This window comes from Rattus norvegicus, chromosome 9 (genome assembly GCF_036323735.1).
Source record: "Rattus norvegicus strain BN/NHsdMcwi chromosome 9, GRCr8, whole genome shotgun sequence".
NCBI classification, from domain to species: Eukaryota; Metazoa; Chordata; class Mammalia; order Rodentia; family Muridae; genus Rattus; species Rattus norvegicus.
Window position 1 is genome coordinate 97184817 of NC_086027.1, and position 15438 is coordinate 97200254.

A 15438-nucleotide genomic window follows, 5' to 3' on the forward strand; every position below is an offset into this window, starting at 1 on the left:
AGGAGTGACTGAGGGACCTCACCATCCTGACTTTTCTCTCTTCCTTTTTCCATGTTTCTGCTCCCCGAATCACCCAGGCCATGTGGAAACCCGCCTATGACTTTTTACTCACCTGGAGCCACCAGATTGGGGACAGCTACCGAGATGTCATCCAAGAGCTGCACATAGGCCTGGACAAGATGAAGAACCCCATCACCAGGCGCTGGAAGCACCTCACGGGGACACTGATCCTGGTGAACTCACTGGACATCCTGAGGGCAGCTGCCTTCAGCCCCGCGGACCATGATGACTTTGTGATCTGAGCAGGGCCCCTGCCCTACTGCTCACCAGGGCTGGGGCTCCACCCAGTAGTACTGGGACTCCTCCTACTACTGCTGAGACTCCGCCCACTAGTGCTGGGACTCCGCCTACCAGGGCTGAGACTCCACCCATCATCTGTCCACAGGGGGCGCCCATGCCATCACCCGGTGGTGCAGGGAGGGATGGCCGCTCAGGTCCAGGCCCATCTACCAGCCATGCCCAGGAGGGACTGAGGACTTTGACTCTCTTCCCCTCCCCTTTATCCAGGGGCAGGTCCCAGGGGGCTTTCTACTTCCAGTTGCCAATTGTGTTGCTTTCTATATGTTGAAATGTACTTTAAATTTAAAATCACTTTTTTTAACAGAAGACTTAGAGAGAACGTGAGAAAGGCGGTATCTAATTTTTTAATGGACTGTAAAGGTTATTTAAAAAAAATCCACCTTAGTAAAAGCAAATGCTGTTGAGGTCTATGTGTTCTTTAAAGGCCTTTGTAAATTATGTCCCAGGTGTATATGGATATGTTAAGGCCATGGGTGTTTTCTGAGTCCCAGACATATCTTGCATTTTGACATTCAAAGTGGGAACGATACTGGCTTCATGCAGACATGTTCCACTAGTCACCTGTGAGAAGGCAAGTTTGTGGGCCTGGTGGCTTTCAGTAGGTGGCCCTGAGGCTGCCCACCTTCCCTCCTTTCTTGCTGTCCTCAGCGGCCATCCACACAGCATGTTGCTCTGTGTGCTTCGGTGAACTGCAAAGTCCCTGCACGGTAGCTCGGTACCATTGAGATTCTTCCAACAAATAAGAAATCAGCTGGAGTTGGGGGTCCCTGTCACCCCTGTGTGTTTGGTTATTTGCAGTAACCAGTCTGAAGAACAATGCCCCGAGAGCAAGGTGGTCCCTGCCACTCTGGGCCATTGAATGCTGCCTCCCTCAGGGCAGTCCCACCTCTGCTATAGGTGGGAGGGACGCCCTAGCACCCAGCCAGAACCTGGTGGCCCCTGGCTCTTCCCAAGTCCACCACGGTCACCTGGTGACTTTTCAGGTGACATCACATGCTGGCATGTAGAGGTGTCATCTGCCATTGCCAAACTCCATACCTGATCTCTCACGTTTAACCTCCTCCTTCCTGGTGCGCCCACATCTCCTTAGGATAACAGTACAAGGGGATAGTGTAGTTGTATAAATGTTAGCAGGGGGAACGTTTTCCCTGAGTGATGCTCTCTGGAAAGCTGGGAGCTTGCAGACGATTATATTGAACATCAAGGTGATGTTGACTTCCAGGCTCACACAGAAGCCGTGGCATTTGTGGAGGAAACAGAGAGTAGAACACATACCAGAAAGACCAGCAGTTAAGTGACCCTGGTAATGGGAAAAACTCGAGCTGTCTGTTTACAGGGCCAGTTCCAGACCCGCCATCTGCTTTGCAAGCGCGGGCTGATGACCGGTGTACAGCCTCCGCACTGAGCTGAAATGTCTATAGCTTCTGAAGCGGCACCTGCAGACCCCGACTCAGAAGTAAACAGTGGGCATTAGTGCTGCAAGAACGAAGTCACAGGACCCCCTGGTCACCGCAGTAACGAAGGCCTGTCACGCTGTACCTTCATTTTGTCCAGAGAGCATCTCTTTTGGCCTTTTTCCCCCAAAGAAGAAACAAAACCAGTCGCACCTTAAACCATGGATATTTTTCCTCAGGGGCTTTGAATAGTTTCCTATGCAACAAGTCTTGTAGCACAAATTAAATTCTACAAAAGTTGCGGTAAATTTTATTTGGATATTTGAACTGGTTAGTGTGTGTGTGCGTGCGTGTGTGTGTGTGTGTGTGTGTGTGTGTGTGTGTGTGTGTGTGTGTCTTTCTGTGCCCAGCCAGACTTTAAATAAAACCTAGCATAAAGTCAGTCAGCGAATAGGTTCCTGTCAGTCACTCTGACAGTGTGGCAGTTAATATATAGGGGACGTTTTCTCTAGCTGTTAACTTAATTGTTCCTGAGTGGGTAGTGTAATCATTCATGACAACCAGGTAGGCGTCAGTGTTACCCAGGGCACCCAAATGAAGGAGGCAGATGTCTCCTTGTTCCTGGTTCCTACCACCAGGTAGGAACTGGTACCATCATCCCCCTTCACAGAGTACAAGACCCAGCCGTTTCTGAGTGTGCTTGGCATCTCTGGGGCCTGCTGAAAGCAGCAAGCAATGGAGGCCTTGCCCTGGTTACACTTCCCGTTGTCAGGAAAAGTGGAGCAAGGAGTGAGTGTAGGCACTGGTCCTGGGGACCAAACCCAGCTAGAGGTAGTGGGGAGGAGCTGGGCTCATCAAGAGTCTGTCTGAGAGGGTGTCTTCAATTGGACAGCTCAGGACAGGCCAATTAGTCCTGGACATCAACCCCTGGTTTAGTCCAGATAAACCTGTTCTCGATTTAGGATGATTTGATAAGTTTTTGCCTATTTGGTAGTTGAAGGCCAAGTCCCAGCTGGACCAAAAACAGGCCAGACCTGGGAACTGTGTCTATAGGGTTGACACATGGGTAGCATTGAGAAGCTAAGCCTCTGAATGGTCTAGGCTTGTCAGATGGCCCAGAGCCCTGTGAGCTCAACCCCCTCCATTGTCTATGTCTACGTTAATTCTGACTACTCCTTCCTGGATCTCGAATGTCCCCCACAGGCCCTGGAGTTAAAGGCTTGGTCCTCAGCAGGTCACTGTTGGGGGATGGGGGTGGAACCTTTAAAAGGTAGGACCTGATAGGAGGAAGCTAGGACACGGAAGTGTGCCCTCGATGAGCACTGGGAGACGAACTCCTCCCTTTGGTTGTTGTTTTGGGATTTTGGTTTGGTTTGCTTTTAACCTGGCCATGAAGTAGATGGCCTCTTTGGCCATGTAGTCCCTACTGTGTATGTTTCCAAAGGCTCCTTAACGGCAGAGCCAGTCAGTCCTTGACAACAGCTCCTGATTTGTGAGTCTAGGTAAACCTGTTCTCATTTCAGAAGGATTTGCTGGATTTTCACCTATTTTGCAGTTGAAGACGTAATCCCATGTTAGCCTCATAACTTACGTGTTACACGTGGCTAATAGGAAGATGGATTTTTTTTTTCAAGCGATAAGTGTGGAAACTATTAGAGCCTTGATTAGGTTGGGCAAGTGCTGTGCCACAGAACTATACCTGGGTCCCACCCCCACCCCCCCGCCCCAGGCCAGAAGCAAGGATTTTACCCCAGAGCAGCCCTAACAGATGCTATGAACTTGAAAACCGCAACCTCTCACCATTGCAGAGCCCAGAAATCTAAAATGAAGCTATCAGATGACCTAACCAGTTCATTCCCTCATTATTAGGGCACCAATAGCTGAACTTAGGTCCCACCATAACCTAACGTGGTTTCATCTACACAGACTAATCCAGATGACTCAGAGGTAGCAGATTTTGACACCGTGCAACACAGCATGCCGTGTCTCACCTTCCAAGCCGCTCGGTGAAAATCGGTGTTTTAATTCTGTTGACACAGATACTATTGATATTGACAAGTGGCACACAGCTTGGGAATTTGTAGGTGTCCTTTGGGACCGAATACTGAGAGAAGATGTAAAAATTAGATACAGGGCTTGGTAGCATCCACCTTTAATTACGGCAGGTGAATCTCTGAGTTCAAGGCCAGCCTGGTCTACGTATCGAGACCCTGCCTCAAAAAACTAAAAACAAACAAAAGTAGGGTGGGTGGGGGTTGCTGGAGAGCTGGCTTGGTGGTTAAAAGCCCACACTGCTCTTGCAGAAGACCAGAGTTCAGTTCCCAGCACCCATGCTGGACAGCTCACAACTACCTGTAACTCCGGCTCCAGGGAGTCTAGCCCCACTTGCCCCTTCAGGTTCTTGCTTTCACACAAGTACATACCACATACTACATAGCACATAGCACATACCACATACTTAATTACAAATATAATAAAGCTTTAAAAGAGATAGGCTTGGTTTCCGAGAAAGCAAGACGGGTTTTACCCATGCTAAGTTTTTGTTTTGACCTCCACCCTTGGTACCTACCGAGTCAGACTTTAGAAGTTCTTTTCTCGAGTATTTATCACCGGGCCACAACTCCCAACTTATCATAGAACCTTCCTATCAGGTCTCACTAGAGCTTACCAGCCAAGCAGTGAGGCGGGAAGTAAGATCTTTGCTCTCACCATTGCCAACCCCTCCCCAAATGCACCACATCCTATTTCCGGTGCACTCTAGCGTCTCTCTTCTCCCCTATGGAACACAGAAGTCTTCTTTAAGGGAATTACTGGGGATCGAACCTAGCCCCTCACCTATGCCAGGCAAGCACTCTATCGCTGTGCTAACGTCTCAGCTCTTGATTTTTTTAAGATACAGTCTCGCTAACTTGCCCAGGTCATTCTTGAATTCCCTCTGGAGACGAGGCCTTGGACTTCCTGCATCCCTCTGCCTCAGCGTTCCAAGTAGCTGGAATTCCAGGCCTGGCTCCAGAAATCTTTGCTGCCCAGGTGTTCCCTTCCCTCCCTCCTGGCAGGGTTACACACTGAGCTCTGCACAGAAGAAGCCTGTCTGTCTCTCAACCCCAAGATGTTTGTTACAAGAGGGGGGTCATTGCTATGTGTAATAGATTTTAAACTGAGAGGGCTGTAGCTATTGGAGTGGGTAACAGGCTTCGTGCTGCGCTTACTACCAGCACAAAAGCAAGTGGAAACTTGAATAATGAATGCATCAAAACTGGCTCAGATCCGAAGAGGTCAAAGAACATTTCAGGAATGGAACTCGGTAAACCGTATCCCAAGAACAGGCGCGCCAAGAACCGGAGACCTTTCTATTAGGTACCTGATGCTGTCACAGAATTCCATGCTTTGCAAACTAGCTTGAAAGGAACTCAATTAGCTCTTTGTGCCACGGGCCCCTTGACAATTTAATGAAGGCAAGAGACACCTCACAATTCTATAAATGCTTAAAACCTGGGAGGACAAAGAAAGGCACTCCCCCTGTATATGTAGCAAAGATTATGACTACTTTTAAGTATGCTGCTTTACACATTAATAACACCGCCTAGTGAAAGCGCTCATCTGCACCGGATGCTAAGCACAGTGATTGGAGGTCTGGGCACCACACTCCACAGAGCACACAATGGTTGGACTTCCTGCATTTTACTCAACCAGACAAACAATGGCTGCAGTCTTGTCAGCACCAGACATGTGGCACACTGATGGAGGTCTTATCTGACCAGGCAGTCAAGACAGCAATGGAAGGTCTCATCCACACTAGACACTCAACACATCAGTGGAGACTATTCAATCAGACACAAAATAGTGGAGGTTTTTATCCCACCAGACTCGCAACACAGTGATAAGCATTTAGACATCTGCAAAAAACATTCACAGACATAGAGGTCTGAGAATTCTCTGGAGTGTCTATAAATTAGCTCCTTGAAACTCTTGACAGAAATGATAATGCCCAGAAGATAATAAAAATAAAAAGTCAATTTTCCCTTCATTAAAAAAAAACACTCATTCTGAGGGAGCCAGTCTCCAACACTTTAGCTATCCACATTGTTATAAAAATCTCTTGTGTTAGTATTTTTGCTCCAAGCTAGGAAGGGTGATCATTTAAATTTTTTGATCCTCTAATTTATTATTTTGCCTGATGGGAGAGAGGCTAAGACCGGAAGAAATTAATTGGGGTGCGAGGTCAGGTATCTAAAGTCATTTTTCTTAATTTTCCATTTTAATTGGCTTGTCTTAAAAATATCGGTACTCATATATAAATACATTATGCATTTTTTTATAAACTTAGCTGGGTGGGATCTTGCTCTGTGATTACCACTCCAAAATCTCTCTCTTTTTTTAAACATTTATTTATTTATTATGTATATATACATCATACAGCTTTCTGCCTGCGTGTATGTGCCTTCAGGCCAGAAGAGGGCATCAGATCCCATTATAGATGGCTGTGAGCCACCATGTGGTTGCTGGGAATTGAACTCAGGACCTCTGGAAGAGCAGACAGTGCTCTTACCTGCTGAGCCATCTCTCCAGCCCACATTATGCATTCTTATATGTATACATATACACATATACATATATGAGTAATGCTGAGTATATTTCTCATCTCGGAGGGTAACCAAAGACTTCTCAGAGTGCATCAATTGTCCTGTGAGCTGCAGGTAGGTGGAGCCTATACACGCTCAACAATGCCTGTCACCAACATGGGGTTCAAGGATGTCCCAGCAGGGGACCATCAGTTCTTTTGGGGGAGGTCTTACACAGAAGCGAGCAGGTGAAGGCATGCTCAGTGGAGTGGATAGGGAAGGGGGAGGGGCCCATTGAGGGGTCTCCGGAGCAGGAAGAGCAGCTGCGGGGAGACAGGCAGAAGAACGGCACCCATAAGATACGTACCTGTACCCCTACTAAGAGTACGGGGTATGGGGGAGGCCATGGAGGAGAGAGCTGTCCTGGAGGCTCTAAGAGAGAGAGAGGTGCTTTAGTGGTATTTACTAGGCACTGCCCTAGACTCAAGGGGTGCGCTGTCCCGAAGGAGCCAAGAAGCTGATAGGAGCCAGTATCTACCAAATCAGTATCCAGGGTTAGGTCAGGAAGAAGCCAGAGCTGAAGAGAAGAATTCCAATCCAGGGCAAGAATAGAGGGTAGCCTTGGCAGGGAGGGGAGAAAATCTCTGGGAAAGTGCTGTGTGAAGAACAGTGACTGCAGTTGGTTCTAGGTAAACCACACACACACACACACACACACACACACACACACACACACACACACACATGCCTGATAGAGTGATATAAATTTTAATGATTCTACTTATTATACATTTATTATTAATTTTAATTTTAAAAATTAGAAAACCAAATACCATGTGGTTTTGATAAATGTTTACACTGTATCATGGTTAAATCCAGTTAAGTACTTACCTTGAACATTTTTCTTCTTTTGAGACAGACTCTTGTGTACCCTCAGACTGGCCTCAAGCTCAATATATAGCCAGGGATACTTAGGAACACCTGATCCTCCTGCCTCTGTCCCTCGGGTACTGGGGTTGCCAGTGTGCACCGCCTCACCCAGCTCTCAAGCAAAGTACGTTGTGGTGAAAATTCTCCAAGTCCTTTCAGCTCTTTGAAATGTGTAGGGCACTGTGGCTCTATACAGGCAGCCCCTGTCTAACAGCTCACCAAGCAACCGCTCCTCAGCCTCTTCCTCCTCAGCCCTTAGCTCCTGTGAGATAGGAATTCTCCATTCCATGTGTGGGTTTGAGAACACATATGTGTATGCATGTATAGATATGTATGTACATACATGTATGTATATGATACATATAGATGTATGTGTGTATATGTGTGTTGCTGTTGGCATGGATGTAGACATGTTTCCAGGGTGTATTCATCTTTGCATGCAAGTGGAGGCCTCAAGTCCAGAGTCTCTCGCTCTCGATCATACTGTGTAATGGCTATTCCTGGTTGTCAGCTTGACTATATCTGGAATGAACTAAAGTCCAGAATTGGAGGGCTCAGCTGTGATCCAGATCTTGAGGCTGGAAGACACAAGTTTCTGACCTGGATCTTGGTATGGAGATCTTGAAGCATAGTGGCCATGAAAATCTTAGGCCCAGGCAAGGTAGTTAATCCCAGTAGACTGAGGTAAGGAGATCCGTGAGTTCAAGATCAGCCTGGGACAAAGCAAAGCATGGTTGTATGCACCTTTACTCTGGGCCTCATCTGCTGTAGACCTAACGTAAGGACATTGGAAGAAGGAAGATTCACTCTTCCTTGCCTGCTTGTGTTTACTTTGCCAGCACATCTGTTGGAATCTACTGAAGTCCAGCTGAAACAAGGAGCCCAGTGGGACTGAGAAACTACAGATTCTCAGACTTCCCATCCACAGCTGCCCACTGTTGGGTTAGCTGGACTGCAGACTGCAAGTCCTCACAATAAATTCCCTCAATGTAGAGAGACATTTCCATAAGTGCTGTGACTCTAGAGAACTCTAATACAATACTCGACCTCATTCATTCATTCATTCATTCATTCATTTTTTAAAACAGGGTTTCTTGGTGGACCTGGGGCTCCCTGTTTTGCATAGACTGGACGGCAAACAAGCTCCCAACTTTACCTGTTTCCCAACCCCCAGTTCAGGGTGACAGGCGCATACCATAGCAGCTGGCTTTTAAGTGGCTTCTGAAGATCAGAACTCGGGTTGCCGTGCTGCCCCCTTCCCCAAGACCATTCTTTGCCTTTCATTCTGTAGCAGTCACATGCCCGAATTCACACACATGCACACACAGGCATGCACACTAAACATATGCAAAGAACAGAGAAGTAAGTGGCAAAGTGAAAACAGGGTGTATGTGCTGTGGTTTGGAATGCACCGCTCAAATGTTCAGACATTAAGCCAAGTGCTATATGTAGTACATGGCCATGATTTGGGTGTTCAGAAAGTTGAGGCAGGAGAATTATGGATCTGAGGCTGTGGGCTACATAATGAAACCCCATCTCAAATTTACTTATTTATTTGTTTGTTTATTTATTTATTTATTTAAAATTCACGTACAGAGCTGAAGAGTTGGCTCACTGGTTAAGAGAACATATTGCTTTTGAAGAGGACCCAAATTCAGTTCCCAATATCCACACCAGGCGGCTCACAACTACTGTAACTTCAGTTCCAGGGCATCCTCTTCAGTATTCCATGGGCACTCTATCCACACACACACACACACACACACACACACACACACACACACGCACGCACGCATGCATGATTTAAAATAATAAAAATTAAAAAATTAGATGTGAAATATAACGGCCAATGTATGATCGCCTTTAAGAAGTGATTGGATTACTGAGGGCTCCTCCATAGCACTCAACTCACTGGCTCCTCTGCGCTCACCCCCCCACCCCATCCTGAGAAGCTCTACAGGAGCTCTACAGCTCATGGCTTCATCCTGAAAGAAGAGACCCGTTCTTCTCCATAACCGTCAGCTTCCGGTCTCCAGAATTGGGAGGGTCTTTGGTATTTTGTCATAGCAGTTCTCCAAAAAGTGAGTCAGATGAGCAATCTAGGCCAGTGACCAGTCTCCCACCTCAGACACAGCCACAGAGGATGTGGGACGCGGAGGAGAATCCATTCCATCTGTGTTCGATTAGGCGGGCGGCTGTGGGTCTCAGAGAGTGGCAAGGTCCCTGGACTGGGAAGGTATTAATATAGAACTTTCCTGGAATGTGGGGGCAATAAGGTCAGATGCTGTGTCTGGGGAGAAAATCAGACTAAAATATAAGTAAATACAATACGAAGGGCACCATGTATCTAGAACTCCGGCTCCACCTTGTAAGACTGGGACAGAACTGAAAGAGTAGAACTGAAAGAAAGCCAATACGTAGGAAGTAAGATACGAGACTCTTGTCACATCCATCGCAATGGACATTAGGCTTTAAAATCAACTACTGATCATTCTGCTCCTTCTCAGCTCCCTGTGACTGTTACTCGAGTCTTGTCTCCTCAGCTCATCCTCTGACAGAACGGTCCTTATGAAAATTAGCCTGTGATCCTCTCTGCTTAACCTGCCTCTTGGGCTCTCCCCTTGTCTCCAACGGAGATTTCTGTGCCACCACACAGGTCATTGAGGACTCAGTGTGACGTCTACCTACATACATGAGAGTTTGGACATCGCCCTGTAATTGTCACTAAAACACATTTTGGCAAATTGGTCTTAACCCTAAAATGCATCCCTTTGTTTCTTTTGGGTGGTGATGTGCCTTTTATCTGAGGACTGACATTGGTTGACAATGGGTGCCAGTGATGGCAGTTGTTCTAATGCCTTACTTGGCAACCCAGAAGGCTGGGTGGGGGCAGGCACCACACATCTTTCAAGACTTGAACTGTGGATTCAAGGAGGGCTGTGGAGCACAGCTGACACTTCCTGGCTTTGTGAGCCATGCAGCTCTCGGTGGTCTGGATCATGCCTTCTGTATGTCTTTCATCTTGCAAACACTCTCACTATATCTGGAACCCTCAAAGCACAAATTCTCAGCTTCCTTTGCAGCTAAATATATACTCATGACCAGCTTCCGCCATGCAGAGCTCTGGTTTGGGAGCCAGGGACTGTAGGAGCAAATGACTTGAGAGAAGTCTCCAACTTTCCAACAGGCGTTGAGATGATCCTGCCATGGGGTTACAGGAGACTGTGACAGTTTACTGCTTCCCTAGTGCCGGACAGGCCTGCTACTGCAGAATGTTCCTCTCGGGGACAGTTCTAGACATTCCCTGGCTGTTTAACATTGAGTGGGGGACATCCCTCCTGGAGCTCCAGTGCCGGTCAGCCCTTGCCACTTGGGTTGCTGGTACCTAAGCATCTGCCTGTGGACTGCTGACCTCTTCCAGTGTCAGCTCTGTTGGTCAGATTCCTCTTAGGGCATTTTCCTTTAAGATGCTAAAGTCCCTTCCTTTGCTTTCCACGGCTGACCTTTTTTTGCAGTAACTTGGTGTGACCCACACTGTGAGTGGGGCGGCCAAAATACCCAAACACAGGCAGTCAGTTTGTGGTTGATTGAACAGTCATGGCAGGCAAGTGCTCTGAGGAAAATGAGGCCAGGTATTCATGCCGGGAGATCTTTGGGTGCACCTGGTGTATTTTCTAGTTTGTTAAACAGATATATGGGGTTTTTTCGGGGGGTGGGGGTGGAACTTTCTATGCTGTTTCTAGAAAGTTCTGTATCTGCTCGTTTTTGGTTCCCTGGTCTTTCCGCTGCAATATTGCATATGTTCAGCCCAGCCGAGATTCGCACATTGGGAGGAACCAGTGCTTGCTTTAGTTTTCACACACCCACATGTTTTTCTGCACTCCTAAGTGCAAAATCAGCTCGCGCCCAGGGTGCAAGATCATCCTTCGTGGGTGTGAACAGCAGATGCGCGCTGGGGAGCGCCGGCAACTCAGGTCCTCTCTGAGTGGCCAAACCCTTTCTGAGTGTTGGCCCATCACATCCAAACAGTCGGGAGACAGGGAGGGGGCCTGAGGGGATGCAGGTAGCTGCCTGGCATGCGGTTGCTCAACTTCGCATGTACTAGAAAAGCAGAGCAAGTGAATTTAGTCCCTTCCCTGTTTGACTCCCAGCCTAGCTGGAAAACAAATACAGAATGGATTCCCGCCGAAGTCCACGCTCACAGCAACTTGTAACAGGAGCCTGTGCACGAGAGTCAGAGCATGCTGTGGAGGCAGATTCCTTATGCGGCCAGCAGATGCCTAGGAATGTAATTATGCTTCAAAAACTTCAGAAGATTGGATTAGCCTTCTCCGAGGCATCCGCACAGCACCTGTATATAACCCTAATTATCACATCCTCCAATGTGACAGATGAGTTGAGAAGCCGAAGGGAGAGGAGGTGAAGACTGTGTGCTGGAGACCTGGAGTACTTGACCTAGTTAGAAATCATTCACACAGCCCTGGGGATTCATATGCAATTCCTATGACGTGGGAGACACTATCATGTTCAAACGTTAGATCTGTACAAAAAACATAGAGATGTTCTGATGGCTAATGTCGCTACCCCACTGAGCAACCAAAAGAAGAGAAAATGTGTTTCGAGGGAGGCCTCGAACAACTCTTGCAGAAGAGTCCTGGCCTCTTGTTTTCTTCCTTTTAGTTGGCTAAGGGTTCCTGATGCTGTGATGAAACATGACCAAGGCTTGGGGAGGAATGGGTTTGTTCTGCTTACACTTCCAGGTAAGAGTTCACCACTGAGGGAAGTCAGGGCAGGAACAATAGAGACCAAAGACTGTGTTTTATAAAAAGAAAGAAAGACAGAGCCAGGAATATGTTCAGTAGAGGCACGGTATGGTGAGGTGAAAGGGGGTGCCTCTGTGGGCCCATACTGAGGCATCCCTTCTCCCCTGAGGGAGGGAGGGAGGGAGGGAGGGAGGGAGTAGAGGCTGGCCATGAACATGTGGAGTGAAGAAAGAGTAGGGAGAGAAGGGGCAGAGAGGGAAGAGGGTAAGAGGGTAAGAGAGTAAGGGAGTGAGGAGGGGGCAAGCAGCCCCTTTTATACTGAGTCAGGCATACCTGGCTGTTGCCTGGTAACTATGGGGTAGAGCCTAGAAGGAATGCTAACAAAGACCACACATGTGCAGGCAGTTGCTTTTGGGTTTCATTGTTTCCCAAGAAAAACAAGAGAATGTAGTTGTTGACTAGAACCCTAAGCTGGATGGAGGGAAGGTCTCCTGAAGAGGTGTCCCCTTAGCACCTGGAGGAGACTGTTGATTGAGAATGAATACTTCACATAAAAAAGGTCTCCAATCCCCAAACAGAAATTGACATTCGAAAAAGGAACTTGGTTTTGTCACGAGTGACTGTATTCTGGAATATAGTTCCCCTCCCTCAGAAGTGAGCTCTGCCTTGCAATTATATGGTACTTCAAACAGGCAGCTTTTCCCTGTCCTTATTGATAGGATTGGTTTCAAGATGTATTCAGCATACAGTACCTCTCTTTGCATTATTTAAATGCTTACAATAGGCCGGGAATGGTGACATAAACGTTTAACCCCAGCACTCTGGAAGGCAGAGGCAGGGGGATATCTTCTTTGAGTTCAAGAGCTGCTTAGTCTGAGTTCCAGGACAGCCGGGGCCTCATCCAGAAAATCTGTGTCAAAACCAAACAAACCAACAAAAAACCAAAACAAAAAAAATCCCAAAAGTAATGAAAACCATTTACAATAACTGATCTTATTTTGCAAGGCATTCGGATGGCAACAGATGTCTGGCTAGTTATTAAATATAATTATTATTTTCTTCTCGCAGCTGGGGGAGGAGCACCAGCCTGGTAACCTGGGGAGACAGAGGGACTTCAACCAAGATCTTTTCTTTTTCCTTTTTAATGGAGCAGTGCAGATCATGGATCACCATTAGACCCAATAGGAGGTACACAAGAAAAGCAATGACACTGGGGTGTGTCTGTCTCAGAAGCGGGGTGGTGCGCATCTGCATTTGGCGAGCTTTCCACCTCTTTCTCAGGAGCACTGAGGTGTGAAGAGAACTTTGGTTTTAACTCAGTGCTAAGACACTGGGCTGAAAAGGAGGCTGTAGAGTGCGAGTCTGGGAGGGGGCCGGGATGTTTCTGATGTGCTTCCTGTTTCACTAATATCCCCTGCCAGCTGTTCTCCCTGTCCCTCTGAACTTCAATTAAAGCCAGGCCATTGTTTTCTGGGAGTTTTCTCTGATATAAACTACACAACTGTGACCCCAGCTGCCCCCACATGAGGGAGAAATAGCCCCAGGGTTTTGCAACAGGGCCTTTATCGCCTTTGCTGGTGACTCCCAGCAGCACAGTGAGCTCCCAGGGGAGGAGAGAAGCCACCTCAGGGTGTGAACACAGGACTGACAGAGAGGCTATTTTCGGGAACAGTGGCCTTGCAACGTGGGCAGCTAGCTGTACAGGGCTGGAAATCGATGCGGACCAGTCTACAGTTGGGGCTTTGCAAAAGGGATTTCCCACAGCAGGGCAGGCTTAGCAGGTCCTCAGTTTCAGGGAAGAAGTGGCCTGTGTGTTTCTACAGGATGTATCAGAGCAATCCGGCTCCTTACTGTGGGCTATACATTCAGTAGGAGCCCCCCTGCCATCTCTACTGGGGCATCTCAAAACAAGACAGCAATGCCCGCAGGTCAGTAAAAAGCGAGAAGATAAATCACTCTGAAGACAGTTCAGGCGACTGCATCTGCTTTAGTGCACACAAGCAACCACTTACATGGAAGGAGCCTGTTGACCGTGATTGGTTAGCACATTACCTGGATCGTGAACACTCAGACCACCAGGGTCTCTATGCAGAGAAAGCACATGGAGGAAGACGTAGGGACTGAAGACTCATCGACAGGCCAGCTGCCTGCTACTCACACTGTTTCAGAACTCAGAGCTCTGACTTCCGGGGCATAGTGGGCCACTTCCGGGGCATGGTGTGCGGTGTTTCTTCTTTAGAAGCATGGTGTGCCAGGTAGGCTGTCTGCCAGGCTGTGCCTGAATTTTCTCCTACGTTCACTCCCCTCTGCCCCCGTTGAGTGTCCTTTGCAAGCACCCAGGCTAATAAAAGCCTCAGATATTTGCTTAGGGCTTACTTGGGGGGAGGGGGGAAGGGGACTTCAGAGACAATAGCTTATTGGACCCTTATTGGCAATGTCTTTTGTGGTAGGCACAATTATTGCCCATGTTTCATAGATAAGAAAGGAAACTGCCGGGGTTGCTATGTAAGTGCAGGCCCCCAAGTTCTGGTTGCCCCAGAGACAAAACAAAAAACAAAAAGCAACAACAACAACAAAAACCCTGCAGATAGACCCAAGTCATGCAGTGTGACCTTGCCCCCAAGTTATTTCTGATTGGTGGATAAAGATGCCTATAGCTGGACAGAATTGGGATAGGTGGACCTTGGTATTCCTGGCCTTGGGGGTCAGAGGAGACCATGAGGGGAAGAAGGTAGAAGAGAAAGGGATAAGACGCCATGGGTTAGGAGTCAAGAAAGCATGATCCTGAAAGTTGGCCAATTGGAGTAAGTTATAATTTGGAGTTATTGATAGAAAATAGATTTTAATAATGTACAGGGTTGATATCTGCCTGCAGTGGCGAATTAATCTGCTCTGTGTTCTCCGGGGGTCACACTTCCAGCCACCCACCAGAGCCCTCTGAATTCGCTAATGAAAGGCACACACACACACACACACACACACACACACACACACACACACACATGCTTAATTTTGAGATGCCTTGACTAGCTCAATGATTGGGTACTTCTGAAACTCCCTGGAGCCAGCAAACACTGTCCTCCAGTATTCCTGGTTTAACACTTCCTAAATCTATATTTTACCTTTACTTCCCTGTCTCTTTCTGGGCTACCCTCTATCTTTGCTGCCCAAGACATTTCTGGGCAGCCCTTCTGGGGGCTGCTTTCCTTCTGGTACCTACATTTCAGTCTTTATTCCTTCCTGGTCCTTCCCAGCGTGGTCTTTCCTACCCCTTCTCCAGTCTGCATTTTCTTCCTCCTCCCTCATTCTTACCCCAGGAACCTAGAAGTCCCACCTCCTTCATCCTGCCCAGCCACTGGCCATTGGCTATTTACTGATTAATCAAAAACCAGCTGGGGACCGGAAGCTTCAGTGGTTGGACATGCAGAT

The 15438-nt window shown here is 47.7% G+C and overlaps 1 protein-coding gene across 4 annotated transcripts in view; it reads left to right on the forward strand.

Moving 5' to 3' along the window:
• The window catches only part of Sh3bp4 (SH3-domain binding protein 4), a 79002-nt gene extending 76940 nt beyond the window's left edge, over positions 1–2062 (forward strand). For 3 of the 4 annotated variants that reach the window (XM_039084182.2, XM_039084183.2, XM_008767298.4), the window contains exon 6: positions 78–764. In XM_039084182.2, the coding sequence (XP_038940110.1) occupies positions 78–302 (225 nt within the window). In that variant the 3' untranslated portion in view covers positions 303–764. Of the gene's footprint in view, positions 1–77 lie in introns of all 4 variants that reach the window. The other variant, NM_022693.4, reaches the window with a different exon arrangement.
• The last annotated feature ends 13376 nt before the right edge of the window (positions 2063–15438 follow it).